Consider the following 24304-nt stretch of genomic DNA (forward strand, 5'->3'; position numbering starts at 1 on the left):
TACTTCACAAAATAGATGGCATCATGAGGAGAGAACATTTTGTGGATATATTGAAGCAACATCTCAAGACATCAGTCAGGAAGTTAAAGCTTGGTCGCCAATGGGTCTTCCCATTTGCAATGACCCCAAGCATATGACCCCAAGTATACTTCGAAAGTTGTGGCAAAATGGCTTAAGGACAACAAAGTCAAGGTATTGGAGTGGCCATCACAAAGCCCTGACCTCAATGTATTTGTCTATGTACAGTGCCTTGCGAAAGTATTCGGCCCCCTTGAAGCTTTTGCCACATTTCAGGCTTCAAACATAAAGATATAAAACGCTATTTTTTTGTGAAGAATCAACAACAAGTGGGACACAATCATGAAGTGGAACGACATTTATTGGATATTTCAAACTTTTTTAACAAATCAAAAACTGAAAAATTGGGCGTGCAAAATTATTCAGCCCCTTTACTTTCAGAGCATCAAACTCTCTCCAGGAGTTCAGTGAGGATCTCTGAATGATCCAATGTTGACCTAAATGACTAATGATGATAAATACAATCCACCTGTGTGTAATCAAGTCTCCGTATAAATGCACCTGCACTGTGATAGTCTCAGAGGTCCGTTAAAAGCGCAGAGAGCATCATGAAGAACAAGGAACACACCAGGCAGGTCCGAGATACTGTTGTGAAGAAGTTTAAAGCCGGATTTGGATACAAAAATATTTCCCAAGCTTTAAACATCCCAAGGAGCACTGTGCAAGCGATAATATTGAAATGGAAGGAGTATCAGACCACTGCAAATCTACCAAGACCTGGCCGTCCCTCTAAACTTTCAGCTCATACAAGGAGAAGACTGATCAGAGACGCAGCCAAGAGGCCCATGATCACTCTGGATGAACTGCAGAGATATACAGCTGAGGTGGGAGACTCTGTACATAGGACAACAATCAGTCGTATATTGCACAAATCTGGCCTTTATGGAAGAGTAGCAAGAAGAAAGCCATTTCTTAAAGATATCCATAAAAAGTGTTGTTTAAAGTTTGCCACAAGCCACCTGGGAGACACACCAAACATGTGGAAGAAGGTGCTCTGGTCAGATGAAACCAAAATTGAACTTTTTGGCAACAATGCAAAACGTTATGTTTGGCGTAAAAGCAACACAGCTCATCACCCTGAATACACTATCCCCACTGTCAAACATGGTGGTGGCAGCATCAAATCAAATCAAATCAAATCAAATTTATTTATATAGCCCTTCGTACATCAGCTGATATCTCAAAGTGCTGTACAGAAACCCAGCCTAAAACCCCAAACAGCAAGCAATGCAGGTGTAGAAGCACGGTGGCTAGGAAAAACTCCCTAGAAAGGCCAATACCTAGGAAGAAACCTAGAGAGGAACCAGGCTATGTGGGGTGGCCACTCCTCTTCTGGCTGTGCCGGGTGGAGATTATAACAGAACATGGCCAAGATGTTCAAATGTTCATAAATGACCAGCATGGTCGAATAATAATAAGGTAGAAGAGTTTAAACTGGAGCAGCAGCACAGTCAGGTGAAAGTTGAAACTGGAGCAGCAGCATGGCCAGGTGGACTGGGGACAGCAAGGAGTCATCATGTCAGGTAGTCCTGGGGCATGGTCCTAGGGCTCAGGTCAGTTGAAACTGGAACAGCAGCATGGCCAGGTGGACCTGGGACAGCAAGGAGTCATCATGTCAGGTAGTCCTGGGGCATGGTCCTAGGGCTCAGGTCCTCCGAGAGAGAGAAAGAAAGAGAGAAGGAGAGAATTAGAGAACGCACACTTAGATTCACACAGGACACCGAATAGGACAGGAGAAGTACTCCAGATATAACAAACTGACCCCAGCCCCCCGACACATAAACTACTGCAGCATAAATACTGGAGGCTGAGACAGGAGGGTTTGGGCCTGCTTTTCTTCAGCAGGGACAGGGAAGATGGTTAAAATTGATGGGAAGATGGATGGAGCCAAATACAGGACCATTCTGGAAGAAAACCTGATGGAGTCTGCAAAAGACCTGAGATTGGGACAGAGATTTGTCTTCCAACAAGACAATGATCCAAAACATAAAGCAAAATCTACAATGGAATGGTTCAAAAATAAACATATCCAGGTGTTAGAATGGCCAAGTCAAAGTCCAGACCTGAATCCAATCGAGAATCTGTGGAAAGAACTGAAAACTGCTGTTCACAAATGCTCTCCATCCAACCTCACTGAGCTCGAGCTGTTTTGCAAGGAGGAATGGGAAAAAATGTCAGTCTCTCGATGTGCAAAACTGATAGAGACATACCCCAAGCGACTTACAGCTGTAATCGCAGCAAAAGGTGGCGCTACAAAGTATTAACTTAAGGGGGCTGAATAATTTTGCACGCCCAATTTTTCAGTTTTTGTTTTGTTAAAAAAGTTCATTCCACTTCATGATTGTGTCCCACTTGATGTTGATTCTTCACAAAAAAATACAGTTTTATCTTTATGTTTGAAGCCTGAAATGTGGCAAAAGGTCGCAAAGTTCAAGGGGGCCGAATACTTTCGCAAGGCACTGTATTTGTATGTAAACTTCCGACTTCAACTGTATACTGTTTACAGGAAACTCACACTACATCCTAAGATGAAGTTGCATGGAAAAAGGAACGGGGTGTTAAAATAACTTTCTGTCATCGACAATAGAACTCAAAATGTGTGATGGTGTTAACTTCTTGCGTCGAGCAATCCCGTATCCGGGAGCATAATCATAGCCTCAAGCTCATTACCATAACGCAACGTTAACTATTCATGAAAATCGCAAATGAAATGAAAGAAATATATTCACTCACAAGCTTAGCCTTTTGTTATTAACAACACTGTCATCTCAGATTTTCTAAATATGCTTTTCAACCATAGCTACACAAGCATTTGTGTAAGAGTATTGATAGCTAGCATAGCATTAAGCCTAGCATTCAGCAGGCAACATTTTCACAAAAACAAGAAAAGCATTCAAATAAAATAATTGTATTTGTTTATTGATAAGTTTTCAATGAGGAGACTCAGTTAGATAGCAAATGTTCAGTTTTTCCAAAAATATTATTTATGTAGGAGAAATCGCTCCGTTTTGTTCATCACGTTTCGCTAAGAAACCCCCCCGAAAATTCAGTCATTACAACGCTGAACTTTTTTCCAAATTAACTCCATAATATCGACAGAAACATGGCAAACGTTGTTTAGAATCAATCCTCAAGGTGTTTTTCACATATCTATTCGATGATAAATCATTCGTGGCAGTTGGGTTTCTCCTCGGAAGCAAATGGAAAAATACACGCAGCTGGAGATTACGCAATAATTTCGACGGAGGACACCAAGTGAGCACCTGGTAAATGTAGTCTCTTATGGTCAATCTTCCAATGATATGCCTACAAATACGTCACAATGCTGCAGACACCTTGGGGAAACGACAGAAAGTGTAAGCTCATTCCTGGCGCATTCACAGCCATATAAGGAGACATTGGAACACATCGCCTTCAAAATCTGGGGCATTTCCTGTTTGAAATTTCATCTTGGTTTCGCCTGTAGCATCAGTTCTGTGGCACTCACAGATAATATCTTTGCAGTTTTGGAAACGTCAGAGTGTTTTCTTTCCAAAGCTGTCAATTATATGCATAGTCGAGCATCTTTTCGTGACAAAATATCTTGTTTAAAACGGGAACGTTTTTTTATAAAAAAATTAAAAGAGTGCCCCCTATATCGAAGAAGTTAATTAACAAAAATGTCAATCTGAATGTGCAAGTAGTTAGGAATGATTCTCAAGGAAGATGTATCTTTTTGAATATGAAAGTGGACGAGAAAGAGATTTGGCTCATTAATATTTGTGGTCCAAATCAGGATGTTCCATACTTCTTCGAAAATATTTATATCAATTTATTGATCCTACAGGCAACAAATGATCAAATCATTATGGTAAGAGACTATAACACAGTGTTAAGTACCTCAATGGAACGTAAAGGAAATCACTCTACAAACTATCATCACTTAAGGAAATCACAAATATTATTAGCACATTAGAAATAGTGGATATTTGGAGACTAAAAAATCCCGACCTAGTGAGATATACATGGAGGAGACTTAATCAAGCTGGTTGTCTTGACTACTTTCTTGTCTCTTTCTCAAGCGTCGAAGGTTGAAAAAGTTTCAATAATAGAATGGAATCGGATCATCATCTAATTGGCCTTCACATAACTTTTATATAATTTCCACGTGGATGGGGATATTGGAAATTTTATCAAAGTTTACTGGAGGACAACTTATGTTTAACAAAATAATTTATGACTGAATTTTTCCAGTATAATATAGGAACAGCAAATCCACTTATTGTTTGGCATACCTTTAAATGTACCTTCAGAGGTCATTCAATTCAATAATAAAAAAGCAATGTCTGGATGAAGAGACAAGACTAACAAGGGAAATGCATTATAGTACAGGTAGATGGCAATAAAAACAATACTACAGAGATAGATAATAAGTTAGTGGAAAAACAAAAAGAACTTGAGGAACTTATTCAAGAACGATCTAATGTAAAATAAAGCAAACAGGATGGAATATGCAGAAAAATGCACAAAATCCTTCCTGAATCTCCAACACAGAAACGCTTACAAAAATAATTTGCAGAAACTCATTACTGAAGACGGTGTCATCTATGATTCTACTAATTATATTTTAAAAGAGGAAGCTAAATATTTCAAATAGATGTTCTATTTTCCGTCTCATCCTCTTCCACTGAATGAAGATTACTGTAAGGAATTCTTTTGAAATAATAGAAAAAATTGAAAGTTTAAGAAATGTACAGAAAGATCAGTGCGAAGGCCAAATTACAGAGGAATATATTTTTGAGGCTATTAACCTCTTGAGACTAGGGGGCAGTATTTTGATGTTTGGATGAAAATGTACCCAAATGAAACTGCCTATTTCTCAGGCCCCGAAGCTAGAATGTGCATATAATTGGCAGATTAGGATAGAAACACTGTAAAGTTTCCAAAACTGTCAAAAATATAGAGTACAATATAACAGTATAAATATTGAGTATAACAGAACTGATATTGCAGGCGAAAACCTGAGGAAAATCGAACCAGGAAGTGCAGTTTTTCTGAATCCTCTCTGTTCCATTGCATGCCTTCCCTCCATTTAAAGGGATATCAACCATATTCCTTTCCCCATGGCTTCCACATGGTGTGAAAAGTCTTTAGACATAGTTTCAGGCTTTTATTCTGAAAAATGAGTGAGAATGATCACATCGCGTCAGTGGATAGCTGGGTGTCCTTAGATTTTCGCATGCGCGAGCAGCTTGGAGCAGACCTTTTCTCTCTCTCACCTATTGAAAAAGCTACCGTCCGGTTGAAATATTATTTATTATTTATTGTAAAAACAACCTGAGGATTGATTATAAAAAACATTTGACATGTTTCTACGAACTTTACTGATACTATTTGGAATCTTCGTCTGCCCGTCATGACCTGCGCGAGCCTGTGGATGACTGAACAAAACACGCCAACCAAATGGAGGTTTTTGGATATAAAAATAATGTTTAAGGAACAAAACAAAAATGTATTGTGTAATTGGGAGTCTCGTGAGTGCAAACATCCAAAGATCATCAAAGATAAGTGATTAATTTGATTGCTTTTCTGACTTTCGTGACCAATCTACTTTGCTGCTAGCTGTTTGTAATGTTTTGTCTGCTGAGAGAGCTGTCCTAACATAAACATTTGGTTTGCTTTCGCTGTAAAGCTTTTTTATTTATTTATCTGACACGCCAGGTGGATTAACAACAAGCTAAACTGTGTTTTGGTATATTGAACTTGTGATTTTATGAAAATGTAATATTTTTTGTAATTTAATTTGAATTTGGCGCTCTGCAATTCAGCGGATGTTGACGAAAATTATCCCGCTAAAGGGTGTTTTTTTTACATGGACGATACATTGGAGATAATATACAACAACTTTTAGAAATAATAGAACTGTCACATTCTGACCTTTATTTCTGTTGTTTTGTCATTATTTAGTATGGTCAGAGCGTGAGTTGGGGTCTACGTTTGTTTTTCTATGATTTTGGGATTTCTATGTTTTGGCCTAGTATGGTTCTCAATCAGAGGCAGGTGTCATTAGTTGTCTCTGATTGAGAATCATACTTAGGTAGCCTGGGTTTCACTGTTTGTTTGTGGGTGATTGTCTATGTTAGTTGCTTGTGTCAGCGCAGTGCTTATGATAGCTTCACGGTCGTTATCTGTTTATTGGTTTTGTACAGTTTACTTCGTGTTTTTTCATCTATTAAATGATGCATTCACACCACGCTGCACTTTAGTCCGTTTCTTACGACGGTCGTGACAAGAACGTCATGAAACATCTAAGAAGCCAGGCCTGGCATTTACGGATTTTGAAAAGGCATTTGATAAAGTAAGACTGGATTTTATTTATAAATGGCCATTTTGGTGATTCTCTTATAAAATGGGTAAAAGTAATATATAGCAACCCAGGTGTAAAATAGTAAATAACAGCTACTTCTCTTGGAGTTTTAAATTTGCAAGAGGAGTTAAACGAGGGTGTCCGCTGTCACCATATCTATTTGTTATGTTCAGTGAAATGCTAGCTATTAAAATTAGATCCAATAACAACATTAGAGGATTAGAAATCCAACGCTTAAAAACAAAGGTGTCCATGTATGCCGATGAATCAAGTCCACAAGCTAGATCCCTGCAATGTCTCATTGAAGATCTAGATAACTTTTATGGACTCTCTGGACTAAAACCTAATTAAGATTAAGTTTACAATATTATGTATTGGATCTTTAAAAAATACAAATTTTACATTACCCTGCTGTTTACCTAGAAAATGGGCTGACTTGCTATTCATATCACAAAATATATAAATAAGCTCTCCACAATGAATTTCAATAGAAAACTTGTAAAAATAGACAAGATCCTGCAACCATGGAGAGGTAAATACCTGTCTATTTATGGAAAAAATTACCCTGATTAACTCCTTAGTCATATCTCAGTTTACTCACTGCCTACTCCTGATGATTCATTTTTCAAATCATGTGAGCAAAAAATATTTATCTTTATCCGGGAAGCTAAACCAGACAAAATAAATGTGCCTATCTATATACTGTAATGAATATGAATTGGGTGGGTTGAGATGATTAAATAATAAAGCACTAACCTCTCTCTAAAAGCTTCACTTATTCAAATGTTTGACTTGAACTCTAAATGGTTCTCAAGTAAATTACTATGAAAAACTCATCCATAGTTTAAAAATGGCCTTTTTGCCTTTGTGCAGATTGCCATGTCTCATTTTCGATTAATTGAAAATTATACTTTTTTCAAAGTATCTCTCTTTTTAAAAAAATAAGCATTGCAGAGGTGGCTACAATTTCTATTTCATCCCCCTAAAAAGATAGAACAAATATTATGGCTGAACTCAAATGTGCTGGTTGATAAAATACCTGTATTTAAAGATGTTTGAAAAGGGTATTTTATCATTTTTTAAATGATATTGTAAATTGGAATGGATATGCCTTTTATGGAGTTATCAAAATTGTACAGGAAGGTCTGCTCAATCCAAGAGTACAACCAATTGATTATAGCAGGTGGCAGCTGGAGGAGGTAGGGAACAGGTCTGTCTGCCCAGTATAAATGAGCAAAACTGACGGAGGAATAAAAATAGCATAAATTGGAAAGTATACCAGTTTCATTTGAGGACCAGTATGTTGACAACTGTGCCATAGAGATTGCAAAATAGTTGGTAAGAGATTTTTGATGTACCGATTCCATGGTACAGGGTTTATTTGTTGATGTATAAAAATGATGCAAGATTCAAGACTTCGTGCTTTTCAGCTAAAATGATTATGTAGAATTCTTGCCACCAACAATATGTTGAATATTTGGGGCATAAAATCATCGAAGCTCAGCAGATTTTGTTGTGAGGATACAGAATCAATAGACAATTTATTTTGGTATTGCCCTCAGGTAGCCTGTCTCAGGTTCAGGAAGGGCTAAAAATGCATAACATTGATAGAAAATTGACCCTAGCAATAGTACTGAGATCTGGAGAGACTGGGTCAGTCAATTATCTTCAAATCGCAATCTATGGATTCTATTGGATTAAATAGATTGAAATTGTACGTTAAACATCACAGCATAGTTGAAAGATATATGTTGTTTAGAAATCCGAAGAGGGTGGACTACAGAGATAGGTGGGATGGGCTGAGGGTGGCCAGCAGAGATAGATGGGATGGGCTGAGGGTGGCCTACAGAGATAGGTGGGATGGGCTGAGGGTGGCCTACAGAGATAGGTGCGATGGGCTGAGGGTGGCCAGCAGAGATAGGTGCGATGGGCTGAGGGAATCTGAGGGTTGGGATGTGGAATTGGAGACAAGTGGGAGTGGAGTTGCTGTGCAGGAGATAGAATGATGGTCAAAGATAAAGTATAAAAAATAAAGTCAAATAAAACATGATAAAAAGTAAGTTTGAATGACACTGAGGGGCAGTGTTTTTACATGCCTATACATACACTTTCATTCAAATACACACATACACGGACACACACATATGTAATTAGTGCCAGACATACACTCAAATATATACAGTTGGCCTTGCTCTTATGATTTTAGTTGTCCTTGATGTCTTTTTTTTTTTGCATTGTTGTTTTCTTTTGTCTTTTTCTTTTTTTCTCATGAGTTCATTTAAGAAAATGTTGTTGTTGGTGCATTGGGGGGGGGGGTTCTTGGGTGTGGGGAACGGAATTAATAATCTTTTTTATCATTTTATTTTCTTTAAAAATAATATTGGTGGGGGGTGACTGTGGGATGGGTCTCGAATGGTTGAAGGACAGCTATGAGGAACTGTGGGGGGGGGGGATCTTGGAGGGTTCGCGTTCCCGTTTTTTGGGGGGAGCCCTGTGGGAGATCTTTCAATGTGCCCCTGAGCAGGGCGTTGACCCTGGATGCTTCTGTATGTTGCTCTGAATGGGACTCTGTTAGATGACTGGTGTGATGTATTTGTTGAGCGGATTCACTGCAAGTATTTTGTATGTTTTGGATATTCAATAAAAAAATAAAAAATGTAAATAAATGTGTTCTTAATGTTTTATACACTCAGTGCTTTTGTGTATTTGTGTAGTGGTTGTTGTGTGTGTTGGTTAATAGTGTTTGTGTATTTGTGTAGTGGTTGTTGTGTGTGTTGGTTAATAGTGTTTGTGTATGGTTTGTGCTTGTATGAGTAATTGTTATTGTGTTTGTAAATATAAATCACTGTGTTATGTGGTGTTCGTGTTCGGCCATTTGGACGTTTGTTTGTGTGTGTGTGTGTGTGCGTGATAGAGAGATAGAGGGAGGGAGAAGGAAAGGCGGAGAGAGAGAGAGAGAGAGAGAGAGAGAAGGAAAGGCGGAGAGAGAGAGAGAGAGAGAGAGAGAGAGAGAGAGAGAGAGAGAAGGAAAGGCGGAGAGAGAGAGAGAGAGAAGGAAAGGCGGAGAGAGAGCGAGAGAGAGACCTTTCCTGATAAATGGCTGTGTAGTCCGTTCGTCACCTGTGAGGGCTGCATTGAGATGCAGGACAACACAGCCAGACAGATAGCATCATCTCCATCACAATGGGGGAGAAAGAACAGGAGAGAGAAGAGAAGAGTAATCGGGCAAAACTGCAGGGATAGAGAAAAAGGGATGAGGTAGAGAGAAATGGAATGGAATGGTACAGAGGGAGACATGTTGCCATCCAGGCAATTAAGTGCACTTAGCTAGAAGTAATACTGTCTGCAGGCAGGGTTACTTCTTTCTATTCATTTATCATTAGTCCAGCACCAAGGCTCTCTGCTAAGATAGTAAGTATTAAGTAAGAGATGTAGACTTGCCTGCAGCACCAGTGACAGCCATTGTTCTAGTCTTTGTGATAGTCTTAGGTAAATTCCACAGCCCTGATACATTTGTCAGCAATGCTCTTTGTTCACAACACACACACACACACACACACACACACACACACACACACACACACACACACACACACACACACACACACACACACACACACACATACACACAACACTTAAAAACCCAATACACACACACACACACACACACACACACACACACACATACACACAACACTTAAAAACCCAATACACACACACACACACACACACATACACACAAACACTTAAAAACCCAATACACACACACACACACATACACACACACACACACACACACACACACACACACACACACACATACACACAAACACTTAAAAACCCAATACACACACACACACACACACACACACATACACACAAACACTTAAAAACCCAATACACACACACACACATACACACACACACACACACACACACACACACATACACACAACACTTAAAAACCCAATACACACACACACACACACACACACACATACACACAAACACTTAAAAACCCAATACACACACACACACACACACACACACACACACATACACACACACACACACACACACACACACTTAAAAACCCAATACACACACACACACACACACATACACACAAACACTTAAAAACCCAATACACACACACACACACATACACACAAACACTTAAAAACCCAATACACACACACACACATACACACACACACACACACACACACACACACACACACACACACTTAAAAACCCAATACACATGCAGAGAAGTACACCCTTTTTTATGAAACAGAAACATCACAAGTACAATATCTCTCTATCTTTCTCCCGCTCTCAATCTCCCTAGGGCTTTCTCTCTCCCATAAACGGGACATTGAGCAGGGGATGACAAATGGAGGAATAAAGGGATGAGAGGTCGATGCGTGGTCACAGCTGCCACTCCCCTCCCACGTGAATCACATCAACAGATTCTCCACGTCCACCAACCCAGAGACGGCTGTACAGTAGATTAGCCAGTAGACATCACTACACATCCCCTAGACCCCACCCACTCTGCTCAGTTGTCGCACACACATCATACCAGGCTGTGGCATCATAAACCACTAAAGAAGGGCCATGTGGTGGTTAAGCCCTTAGACCACAATATCTACTGAGCTAAGATATATAATTATTTTAAGACGGTCATATAATTAATAATTTAGCCATTTTATTTTGAATTTTAGGACCCTGTAGGTATATAAAGCATTTATATAAAACAAATGTGCCTTTACTGCTATAGCCCTTAGAAACGCATTGAATAACACATTTGTACATGGCAAAACAGACAGTCCAAAAGGAAGGTTTTGAGGTGCCTGTCCTATATATGAACGATATAAGAAAACTGAAGATGTTTGGTCACGTTATTCGTGGAGCTTTTTACCTCCTATGCATGTTCTGCCATTTTTACAGCCCGTTACCTTCAGATGACTCCCCTGAAACGTGTGTGTGTCGTGGAACAAAACAACTGATAGTCTCATCTTTTGATGGTGGTGACTTACTCGTTTGTAGCTCTAATGGTTTGGGTTTTACAGACATTGTTGTGACGATTTTCCTGTCCAGATCCTCTTGTGTAGACCGGGGAGCTATTCAATATTCAAAATGGCTTAACTGTGTGACATAAGGGTGCATCAAACGACTCTAGGGGTTAAAAGTGCATCCATGCCTTATTGACATATGTAATGTGCCATGTCACAGAACATCTGCACCTGGTTCTAAAGGCATCAACAACATGTGCAGGTGTCCCCCCGCCTCTGCACACTTCGAAACACACACACATACTCTCTCTCTCTCTCTCTCTCTCTCTCTCTCTCTCTCTCTCTCTCTCTCTCTCGCCCTCTCTCTCTCTCACACACACACACACACACACACACACACACACACACACACACACACACACACACACACACACACACACACACACACACACACACACACACACACACACACACACACACACACACACACACAAACAGAGGAAAGACCCATTAGGAGAGTCAGTGAAAGTTACGATCTGAAGGTGGGTTGCTGCTGCAGCGTTAATGCAGCAGCATGGAAACATGGCGGGATTACTGCAGATAGGCAGATTTCACAGCATATCCTAGGCCTTTTCTTAATTGGATTTGCTCAACTCCTGTGTCCTCTCTACTCCGTCCTCTCTCTTTCCTATTTATGAAAAATGTCAAAGGTAATCGGGGAGAGCCGGCGAGGAGAGAGAATGTGGACGAAAATGTGCTTGTATGAAATCTGGTAATTGAAGTTTACATTGGTGTAGCCCAAAATAAATGTATAAAGTGATAAAAGCTAATGAATTAGTTCTGTAAAAACATTTTCGAGCTAAAACTATAAGTAGCATATTGTTTTTAAAAGTATGCATGCTTTTCTCCTCTGACAAAACAAAAGCTGGTTTTAAAAACTCTTCCGCGAAAGAGATAGGTAGGATACACATGACTATCCTCGGTGAAAGATGGCTATCGAGGAGGACACTCTTCCGTTCACCTACTAACGAATTGACACTCTCCTCGACCACTTGACCAATTATCGGTTTCCGGGTCACAGAGGATGGAGGAGACAGGGAAAGGTAAAAGGCCCTAGATTACCAAGGGACTGCTGGGGATGATCAACAGACACAGGCAGTACTGCCTAATGTGTCACTACAACCTCTGGTGGCAATACAGAGGACTACGCCAAGGAAACAGTACCTCAACTTTTAGCTAGGGAATGGGCATTTGAATAATTTCACTATTCGAACAGAATCATACATTTTTGATGGATATCTAGATATTCAAAATACATATGTTTTTTTTAGGTACTGTTTTAACGTGAGCACTGCTGTGCAAGAGAGAGAGGCTGGCGCTCTATTGCTGCAGCAGCGGAGGGGCCGGTGTGTGTGAGATGGGAGGAGCAGACAGAGGGAGAGATGCAGTAGCCAAGGCAACTTGGCTACAGCCAAGACTAGCTAACTTTGTATCATCCCATACAGTATAACAGTGCCTGTCTTGACTCTTTGATTGGCAAACATAAACAACAAGCTACACATGCGAAGGCTACCGGTCTTTTAATGGGGCGCATGTCATAAAAAACCATAGAAAAGTTTGTTGTTTTATTACATTTATAATTTTAAATGTCATCGTGTATCTTTGTATGTAATAATGTCACATTGATGTTTTAACTTAATTTAGAAACAGCTTTTTCAGTGTTAAAATAGGCCTCAAATTAAAAGTGGGACAGAACTCCCACACTACGAACATGCATGAATGGACCCAACTGCATGGCTGGAGAAGAGGTACCAGTTACACCAATTGATCTGAAAGGTTGTGTAAACATTGTTAGGTGTAGCTTGTAGCTGCCTGGTGTGCTAGCCCATGGTCTGAGTCCTTGGCTTGATTATTGTTCCAGGAGAACAGAGCAGAGCAGCGTAGTATAAGGTGGTGTTAGGAGTTAAGCGTCCTGTAGCAGGTAAGTAGATGTAATCAGACACAAGGGCTGGCTGAGGGAGAAAGGAGGTAGAGGAGGAGAGAGGGGGAGGGGAAGGTAGGGATACTGCTTTGCATGATAAAGAGGTTCTACCCATCCTCAGGATTCTCTGCACGGACGCTGGATATTACCTCTCTCGCAGGATTTCATTAGAATTCATTCTGGCTGGAGATGCAGGGGAAGGAACCCGCCTGAGTCAGTCAATAAGTCACCAGTGAAGGATGAGATTTTTATTCCATTTTATACTTTAGTCCAAGCACTCATCTTTAAATGAAAATGTCCCTCTTCTGCACTTAAAAAGGGTGACCCTCCCTGTCAGGTTCCACACACATATTTACTCAACTGGTTCTTAAGGTGGGCTCAAAGGTAGAGGCTAAATCAGTGGAGGTTTGAAGGTCACGTCATGGGGAGTCCTCTACCATCCTGCAAAGATAGATAGTGGGTTACCTTGAGGCTGAGTCATGGATTAAAGGTATGGTAATTACAGAAACTAGGCTGTGTGAGTTAGATATACTGTAGCTGAGTTGGGGGTTATCAGGATGATTAGTTCAGGGGTTTAGCAGTCGGTTATGATCAGGGTAATTCCTCACTGCTGACATCTTGCCAGGAATCCTCAGGAGACGCCTGGCTACAAAATGCTCTTAGATAGATGTTATGATGAGGAAGTGGGTTATCATAAGGATCATTCCACAGAATTCATCAAGGATTATCAACATGGTAATGTTCAGAAGTCGCCTTGTGGGTTTTTCTGATGGTATAATTTCCGAGAACGAAGGTTGTTACTATGAGGGTCATTTCAGAATTTAAGGTAATCTAGGTCTTAGTGATGTGTTATAATGCCTGGTGATGATCAGAGGTTTAGTTTTGGGTTATGTGGACACATAGGTCAGTGGTGGGGTCCTGGGTTATGGTGATTGGAGACTCATTGAAAATGCCTTTGTGCACTGCTTTCCCTTGCAGGTCCAGGGGAGCAGGCCTCTCTCCAGCCTGATTAATAATGAATGAAGCAGATCATCTATTGATCTCCTCTGGTGTGTGTGAGTGCAGCTGAAGATATCAGACTTGTCAGAAGATCTATAAATAACTCTGTGATGTAGAGGTGGAATGTACCTATAGGTAAGCAGGGCTGGGATGGTACCGGGGTACGTTAGAGAACAGGGGTGGGACTGGGGTGGTCTGGAGGTACGATAGAGAGCAGGGGTGGGGCTGGGGTGGTCTGGAGGTACGAGAGAGAGCAAGGGTGGGGCTGGGGTGGTCTGGAGGTACGATAGAGAGCAGGGGTGGGGCTGGGGTGGTCTGGAGGTATGATAGAGAGCAGGGGTGGTGCTGGGGTGGTCTGGAGGTACGATAGAGAGCAGGGGTGGGGCTGGGGTGGTCTGGAGGTATGATAGAGAGCAGGGGTGGGGCTGGGGTGGTCTGGAGGTACGATAGAGAGCAGGGGTGGGGCTGGGGTGGTCTGGAGGTACGATAGAGAGCAGGGGTGGGGCTGGGGTGGTCTGGAGGTACGATAGAGAGCAGGGGTGGGGCTGGGGTGGTCTGGAGGTACGATAGAGAACAGGGGTGGGGCTGGGGTGGTATCGGGGATACGACAGAAAAGGTGGTACCGGGGGTACGATAGAGAATAGGGGTGGGGCTGAGGTGGTACCGGGGGTACGATAGAGAATAGGGGTTGGGCTGGGGTGGTACCAGGGGTACGACAGAGAATAGGGGTGAGGGTGGGCGGGCAAGGGTATGGTACCACTCGTAGATACAGCACGTGATTGGCTTTCCCAGACATGCATGCCACAGCACCTTGAAGGTGAGAGGTGATGATCTGTGAATGTGTGACCATGGAGCTCCTCCATCTCCACCAATCTCCCTAAGTCTCAGAGAAAGTATCCAGTCAGCTGTTTCTGCCCTGCTGCTCTCACTAAATCAATCGTGCAGATTGGGTTTGCTCTCTGACAGGGGAAGGACCCTGACGGTGACTAAGAGAGATGTATACCTGTCGCTAGTGGTTACAATCACCAGGAAACATTCTGGAGGGTTTAATGGTCCTTATGTTAGTGCTAGAGGTAGGAGGGTTAAGCACTGGTGTGGGTACTGGGGATATGTGCTAACAGCCAATAACTGGGTTCTAACTGAAAGATTTAACTTTGGAAGCCGTGGGTGCTGCTGTGCGTTCACTGTCACCTAGTAGGACAGTGTGAATGCTCTGGATTGAATCTTTTCCTTTGAAGGTTGAAAGGGACTTCCATTTGAACCATTTGTTCTGCCTCTGAACTTTCATGTACTTCCAAAGTAAGTTAATATGTGTATATTTGTTCATTTGCATACGATGTGTTTGTATTTGTAGGTGGATTTCCCAGTGGTTTGTCTCTTTCTCTGTACCTTAGTTTGTGTTAAGTTTGTACCACTGATGCTTTAATGTAATGCCTCACTACGAGTGAAATCACTCCACACCCTTCTCCCCAAAGACCAGGATGTTCTCGCTTTCAAAGAAACACACATAGAATCCTAGCTTTCCCTTCGATTCCCTTTAGACACAACTTTCATAATTCATCTGTTTTTCACTGAGCTTGTGCGTGTATGTGTGAGCACATACTATGCATACATTTGTATGAATGTATGTTTGTGTTTCAGTGTTGACTGAATGTGTATAGCAGTTCCTCCCATGATGTTTGTTTTAGTTTGCTTGATTGTTTGTTAATGTGACAGTCTCTCTCTCTCTCTCTCTCTCTCTCTCTCTCTCTCTCTGTGTCTCTCTCTCTCTCTCTCTCTCTCTCTCTCTCTCTCTCTGTGTCTCTGTCTCCCTCTCTCTCTCTCTCTCTCTCTCTCTCTCTCTCTCTCTCTCTCTCTCTCTCTCTCTCTCTCTCTCTCTGTGTCTCTCTCTCTCTGTCTCTCTCTCTCTCTCTCTCTCTCTCTCTCTCTCTCTCTGTGTCTCTGTCTCCCTCTCTCTCTCTCTCTCTCTCTCTCTCTCTCTCTCTCTGTGTCTCTCTCTCTCTGTCTCTCTCTCTCTCTCTCTCTCTCTCTCTCTCTGTGTCTCTGTCTCCCTCTTTAGGAACACTTCACCCCCGAGTGTAAGTTCAAGGAGAGTGTGTTTGAGAACTACTACGTGACGTACTCCTCCATGCTCTACAGACAGAGCCAGTCGGGCCGCTCCTGGTATATCGGTATCAACCGCGACGGACAAGTCATGAAGGGCAACCGGGTGAAGAAGACCAAAGGTGCTGCACACTTCCTGCCTAAAGTTATAGAAGGTTGGTCACGTCCTGTCCATGCTGTGCTGATTTTTTTACTAAACAGGGATATATCAGAAACGTGTAAAGTTATTATAGATACTTATAGATGCTTATGTTCACCATTGGGACACTTCAACTGTTTCCCTTATCTGCCCCACAGTTGCCATGTATAAGGAGCCATCGCTACACGAGCTAGTCAACGAACAGAAAGAGAAAGAGAAAGAGAAAGAGAAAGAGAAAGAGAAAGAGAAAGAGAAAGAGAAAGAGAAAGAGAAAGAGAAAGAGAAAGAGAAAGAGAAAGAAGGCCCTGCCCAGAATACAGTGAAGACGTCAGAAGAACGTCATGAAAGAACTTTCTCCATCAAGAACTGCAGGAAAGAAAAAAAGCCCCCAAGGCTGATGCCTCGTAGCACAGGGGACCGATGGTGGGGGAGGGGCAGCAGTGACACTGAGAACTAAATAGGGACTTAATCGCCCATCATGCACTTGGGCTGGCTGGAGGAATGGTCCCCTTTCCCCAGAAGTGCACTGGGCTGCACCATGATGAAGTGTCAGGGGTCAACAGCCCATCAGGTCTGGGTCTAGGAGGAATTCCTCTCACCTGCCACCAGAGAGGAAGATAGACTAGAGCCCAAGTCAGCACCACCACCTTTCCTCCCTGTCAATCACCTTTACCCCTTCTCCTCTAGCACACTCACTACCAAAGGCACAGCCTGTATCATCTCTCTGTCATTCATCTACTGCCTTCCCATCACCTGTCCTAGTTTCTAGAAATCACCTCCACTCGCGCACACACTTTCATTTCTAATTGTTGTATTTTGATGTGCGAATGTGTGATTGTGTCTGTGTGTATGTGTGAGAGAGAGGTGTGTAACAATAATCACTTCATGTCATCATAATTACTACTCTCGAGTCCACTCTTCTAATTAATGGCAATCACCGTTGTGAAAGTGTGACTATGCCTGGCCTCCACCATCTGCCCACCTGCAAATCACACACCTCACAGCTGGAGGCGGAACATCAAAATGATGTTTTATTGGACAACATCGGGGGGGGGGGATTTCTATTTGGTAGCAGGGCTGTCTGTTGAACTGCAGTCAGCAAATCCATTTCAAAAAAGCCAAATCGTCTGTTGAAAGAGACAAGTCAAGCAAGCCCTTTTGGGATCAGAGTTATATCTACAGGCTACAAGATGACCTTTTCTATCTCCCTCTTTCAAAGTTCCTTTCTCTAACGATCAATCACAATGAGGAAGGTAATAATGGAGGGAACTGAAGAAGTTTATGATAATAAATCATGAGGATGATGATGATAATAATAATTACAATGGTTATGGTGATTATGGTGATAATGATGATTCAACTACTGTATAACTTTGCAATAATCTCACAGACAGAAATTTCAGGGTATTCCATTATCTGAAGTGAATAGCCATTTTCCCTTCTGGAGCCATGAAAGCACCATGTCCAAAATACTATGAGAGCCCCGACTTGTACATGACTGCCATGTCTGGCCCACATAACAGTAGCCTGACAGAGATGATTTCAGTTTGTGCTCAGCAGGCTGACTCTGAGCATGTGAGAGAGTCATGGAGCTAAATACCCTCTGGGCCCAAATGAGGCTATGTTATTATGATGTAACTCTTTGAAGGTTCTTTCCAGGGGGTTTTATGGAATACAGCCATCATTGCTTGAATTATTCACCTACATTTATGTAGAATATTGTAACTAGTCTCTGCAATATTTGTACAGTTTTGAGTCTCTTTAAGAGCTGGGCTGTGTTAAAAGAGAAAGTCAGCTTTTTTGCAAGTTTGTGAGATAGTTACTGAGTGAGTGGTTATGAATGTGCCTGCTTAACAATCTCTCTATTTGCCAGCCTCCCTAACTCAGCTTGTGGTGCTCTTTTTTGTTGACCATAATGCACCAAAATACAGTATTTCAGAGAACTCTTAAGGATTGGACTTAAAGGAATGCTACTGTGTTAAATTGATTAGATTCTCTGTCACCTGAAAGGTAATGCCAGTGATTGTTGAGTGTATCCTTTGCTTGGCAACTTTTGTCGACATAAAGCCGAGTTTAAAGCTGACATCAAAGCCTGAGGAGGCTCTGAGCTAGAGCACCTACTTACTATTCTACAGACGTCCCACTCCTTATCCACTCACCAGCCTTATCAAATCACCACAGAGGAATCCACTCGCAAATATGGATTTCTTTGTGTGCGTGGCTGTTTGTGATTGTGTTCTTCCCCCAGTGTAGCGATGTTTGTGGGAATATGTGAGTTTATTTTGGGAGTGCATTGTGTGTGTATGCCTGTGTGTGCATGTGTGTGTTTGTGTGCGTGCGTGTGTGTGTGGGAGGTGACTTCTGCAATGTCCTTCACCCTGGACTTAGGGCACTGGGAGGGCTCTCTTTGTGATGTCCTTCTCTGGGGAGGTGACATTTGTGGGGAAAATGGCCACTTTTCAAACACAGCACTGTCACGGTATTGTTATTGGCCTGAGAGTGCTGCAGGTATCAATGGGCAATAAAATCTAAAACAAATTGTGGACAACAGCACAGCACAACATATACAGGAACAGCCCAGTGTACAGAAGGTTGCTTTTCTAGGCATGGGGATATGTACAGTAAAATGCCGAAAGGCATTTCTGACCTTGTACATAGCAGCGTAGCATGTTCCTGCCATGGCGACTATGCTGTTAGAGTGAGCTAGCATGCCATTGTATATTACAGAGCAGCACTGCACTGACCTCCTTTAATATCCAGCCAATGTGGAGACTTATACCACGGTCTCTTGGAGAATTCCGCTTAGAAAAAGCCAGTCGCAGTGGACTGCCTGTAAATATGTTGACCAACATTACAGAAGATGTAGAATGCACACAGAGAGGGAGAATATCATACAAAAGTTCCAGAATGTACAGACTGTGAGATGGATGTTTTCTGCATGTTATTAAGGACGAGACTATGTTCTTATTTTCAATGACAGCCTAGGAACAGTGGGTTAACTGCCTATTCAGGGGCAGAACGAGAGATTTGTACCTTGTCAACTCAGGGATTTGAACTTGCAACCTTCCGGTTACTAGTCCAACACTCTAACCACTAGTCCCGTACCCCTTCAAACATTCAACCTCCAGCTGTGTACCCTCTCCAGCACCAGGGTCTGCGCACTCTCAAATGTTGTTTTTTGCCATCATTGTAAGCCTAAAACACGCAAACTATACGATACATTTATTAAACATAAGAATGAGTGAGTTTTTGTCACAAACCGGCTCGTGGGAAGTGACAAAGAGCTCTTGTAGAACCAGGGCACAAATAATAATATAATAATAATCGATAATTTTTCTCTTTATTTAACCATCTTACATAAAACCTTATGTGTTCATCTAAAATTGTGAAAAACTCACCACAGGTTAATGAGAAAGGATGCACATAACTCTGCAATGTTGGGTTGTATTGGAGAGAGACTCAGTCTTAAATCATTTTCCACACTCTGCCTGTATTTAGTTTAGTTTTCATGCTAGTGAGGGCTGAGAATCCACTCTCACATAGGTACCTGGTTGCAAAGGGCATCAGTGTCTTAACAGCGCGATGTGCCACGGCAGGATACTCTGAGCGCAGCCAAATCCAGAAATCTGGCAGTGGCTTCTGATTAAATTCAATTTTCGCTTGTTGCAATTTCGGTGAGGCTCTCTTGTTCAGATATCGGTAAGTGGACTGGAAGCAGGGGATTGAAAAGGATAACGAATCCAGTTGTTTGTGTCATCCATTTCAGGAAAGTACCTGCATAATTGCTCACCCAACTCACTCAGGTGCTTCGCTATATCACATTTGACATTGTTTGTAAGCTTGAGTTCAATTGCACACAACAAATCATACAATGATGGAAAGACCTGTGTGTTTTCCTTGTTAATGCAGACAGAGAAGAGCTCCAACTTCTTAATCATAGTCTCAATTTTGTCCCGCACAATGAATATAGTTGTGGAGAGTCCCTGGAATCCTAGATTCAGATCATTCAGGCGAGAAAAAACATCACCCAGACAGGATAGTTGTGTGAGAAACTCGTCATCATGCACGAGGTCAGACAAGTGAAAATTACGGTCAGTATAGAAAACTTTAAGCTTGTCACTCAATTTTTTAAAAAACGTGTCAATCCTTTGTGCCTTAATAACCAGTGTACTTCTGTATGTTGTAAAAGCGTTACATGGTCGCTTCCTAGATCATTGCATGGTGCAGAAAATACACAAGAGTTCAGGGGCCTTAACAAAGTTTTAACAAAGTTAACCATTTTCACTGTAGCGTACAAAACATCTTTCAAGCTGTTAGGCATTCCCTTGGCAGCAGGAGCCTCTCGCTGGATGCTGCAGTATACTCAAGTGGCGTCGGGAGCAACTGCTTGCACGCCCGTTACCACTCCACTATGTCTCCCTGTCATGGCTTTTGCGCCATCAGTACAGATACCAACACATCTTGATCACCAATGTCCATTTGATGTCACAAAGCTGTCCAGTACTTACAAAATATCCTTTCCTGTTGTCCTGGTTTTCAGTGGTTTGCAGAAGAGGATGTTTAATTGACCCCCCATAAACGTAACGGATATATACAAGGAGCTGTGCCAGGCACGCCACGTCTGTTGACTCATCCAGCTGTAACGCATATAATTCACTGGCTTGTATGCGAAGTAATTGTTTCAAAACATCTCCTGCCATGTCACTGATGTGAGGCAAAGGAAGTTCAATAGTTCTGAGATTGAATGTGAGACAAAGGAAGTACAATAGTTCAGAGATAGAATGTGAGACAAAGGAAGTTCAATAGTTCTGAGATAGAATGTGAGACAAAGGAAGTTCAATAGTTCTGAGATAGAATGTGAGACAGAGAAAGTTCAAAGTTCTGAGATAGAATGTGAAACAAACAAACAAAGTTCAATAGTTCTTAGAAAGAATGTGAGACAAAGGAAGTACAAAGTTCTGAGATAGAATGTGAGACAAAGGAAGTTCAATAGTTCTGAGATAGAATGTGAGACAGAGAAAGTTCAAAGTTCTGAGATAGAATGTGAAACAAACAAACAAAGTTCAATAGTTCTGAGATAGAATGTGAGACAAAGGAAGTTCAATAGTTCTGAGATAGAATGTGAGACAAACAAAGTTCAATAGTTCTGAGATAGAATGTGAGACAAACAAAGTTCAATAGTTCTGAGATAGAATGTGAGACAAACAAAGTTCAATAGTTCTGAGATAGAATGTGAGACAAACAAAGTTAAATAGTTCTGAGATAGAATGTGAGACAAAGTTCACTAGTTCTGATATAGAATGTGAGACGGAGAAAGTTCAATAGTTCTGAAATTGGATGTGAGGCAGGGCTCTTAGATTCTGATATTGAGAGTATGCCAGAGAGATCTTTACCTGGTTGAGGCAAAAATAAAAACACCGGTAGCGTTCGCCAGCTTAGAGTACTTAACACCTATGAACAGACTGCCAGCTGTAATTTGCAAACAGAGTGCAAACATGTAGAATCGCTGACTGCCGCCCACCATCAAGTGGTCCCTAAAACCAACCCGGTGAATGAACGGCAGATCAATATTTGGTGAGGTGTATGCCTAAGACAGAGCAGGTCCCATGAAGTGAGGGGTAGTGACATTGAGAATGTGGTTCACACATGCCCTCTCATATGTGCTTGGAAGTCACGCTTCATTTCCTGCTTAATCTCCCCAACTAGTGTTCTATGTGTCTACTGCCCAGTACCCTTCCCTGTAGCACACTATGTGTGTGTATGTTTGTACATGTAGGTGTGTGTAAGAGTGACTGAGTGAGTGTAATGACCTAACTGTATGTGTGTATGAGTGTCTGAGAGAGAAAAAGGAGAGAAAGAGAGAGGAAAAGATAGAAAAAGAGAGCATGAGAGTGACGATCAATAGACTCAATAAAAGCCAAGCTGGAGAGCAATAGTCTAGCGTTGAGAGCAATAATTTCCCTTAGGTGCAGAGGGGGGAGCAAACCAAGTTTGTTGATAATGAACTCAGAGCAGTGTTGTCCGATTCCAACCTGTAAACTGGACAAAGTGGCCTCTTTCACAACAGCTGTGGGGGAGATATTCTTCCATCTTATGGCACACTTTAGAGACCAACAGCCCAATAGAACTGGACCATTACCACTGGCCAGTGTGATCTGGCCATGCATTGAGCTGCCTGGTTTTTCTGTACTTTACCATCCTTTTCTGAGACAGTGGGCCTACGGTTGCAAAGTTCCGGGCACTTTGGTCCAAGTTTCTGGTTGGGAAAACCAGGGAATTTATTCAAAGTTCACTGCTATAGAACTCCACTAGAGTGCACTCTATATGTTTGAAGGATCTTGGTCTTTGGTTCTAATCAAAACTGGGGTCAAACGTGGAACACCACTCTCATACTACAAAGAAGAAAAGAGTGGCTAAACGTTATAATAATAATAATGAACGTTTATAGGGTTCTTCTGAAGGACCAAGACCAAAGTCTGGCTTACAGTAACCATTTTGATTAAACAGGGATAGGGGCTGTCAGTCTACTGTACACAAATTGGATTTAGAACAAACTTACCCTTTGAATGGTGCTCTCCTGGCTCATTGTTTCATATAAATATTACTATATAGCTATGTCTGTGTAAAAAAATATCTGTGAAATGTGAGGTCTTGTGTTGATATATATTCAGAAAATATCTTGAAGAATGAATGTGATAAATGTTTCTTGTTGTGTTTTCTTTTGTTCTGCTTTGTCATGTTTTTCTGATTGAGACTTAAGGGAGGGAGGCTTTTGCTTTCCTCAGACCAATCCTCCCTTCAGTGTGGTTTTGTAGGTGAACAAAAGTTTTGTGGTGGGGTGAAGTGGTAAGGACACTGGTTCATCATTCCCACAGAATGCTAAATGATGCACTCACTGAATCCTACAGTGTGATTGAGTTACACAGGGTGCAAGAGATTTAACACTAAACTGTAAATGTAGTCAGAGCAAAACAGTGTGTGGAAACATGCAAAGGGTCAGATAGATCTGTCCTCTTAAAGCCAGCACCTGTCTGTCAGTCCCTCCCGGATTCCGCCATGGCACATTTTTTAGCAAAATCAAGAATTCCCTGCATCACAGCACCATTTCCTCATAAAAGAGTAAAATCATTGCATTATCACATAAAACAGACCCATACGCAGTACAAAAATATGGCTTGCAATTCCAACCAATCACTGCACATTTACCACATAGAGTTCAATTAAGCTACACAGTTAAATATAGGAAAAATAAGCTACACGCCAAGAAACGTTTTCCCTCGTTAGCGCATTTTCACAACAAATTGGACAAAATCACTGCATATTGCAGAATATCAGAACTGCTGCAGAAAAATAAAACATTTCCCCCTGCAAAAATATCACAAAACATCCCTGCCAAATCCTAGAGGGACTGGTCTGTCAGTCAGTTATGACCATTCCCAGCAATGTCCAGACTGTCCCAGCACCCACTGGGCTCAGCGTTAGGGTGACACAAGTCTTCCAAAAACTAACCATGCCATCTCCTTTCTCCTCTCGGCTCTTGGTTGATCTCAATCCTTTCCTCTTGTCTTCCAAAAGTTACAGACGTCTTCCAACAAGAGCCATACTTATTAATAAGATGGGCCTTGGCACAGATGGAGCCA

General features: G+C 41.6%; 1 protein-coding gene across 1 annotated transcript in view; it reads left to right on the forward strand.

Moving 5' to 3' along the window:
• The window catches only part of LOC109874113 (fibroblast growth factor 11-like), an 86719-nt gene that overhangs the window by 61730 nt on the left and 685 nt on the right, over positions 1–24304 (forward strand). The window contains exons 4-5 of the mRNA XM_031809534.1: positions 16482–16680; positions 16823–24304. The exon at positions 16823–24304 is cut by the window's right edge and continues 685 nt beyond it. Of these exons, the coding sequence (XP_031665394.1) occupies positions 16482–16680; positions 16823–17121 (498 nt within the window). The 3' untranslated portion in view covers positions 17122–24304. The remainder of the gene's footprint in view (positions 1–16481; positions 16681–16822) is intronic.

This window comes from Oncorhynchus kisutch, linkage group LG29, assembly GCF_002021735.2.
Source record: "Oncorhynchus kisutch isolate 150728-3 linkage group LG29, Okis_V2, whole genome shotgun sequence".
NCBI lineage: Eukaryota > Metazoa > Chordata > Actinopteri > Salmoniformes > Salmonidae > Oncorhynchus > Oncorhynchus kisutch.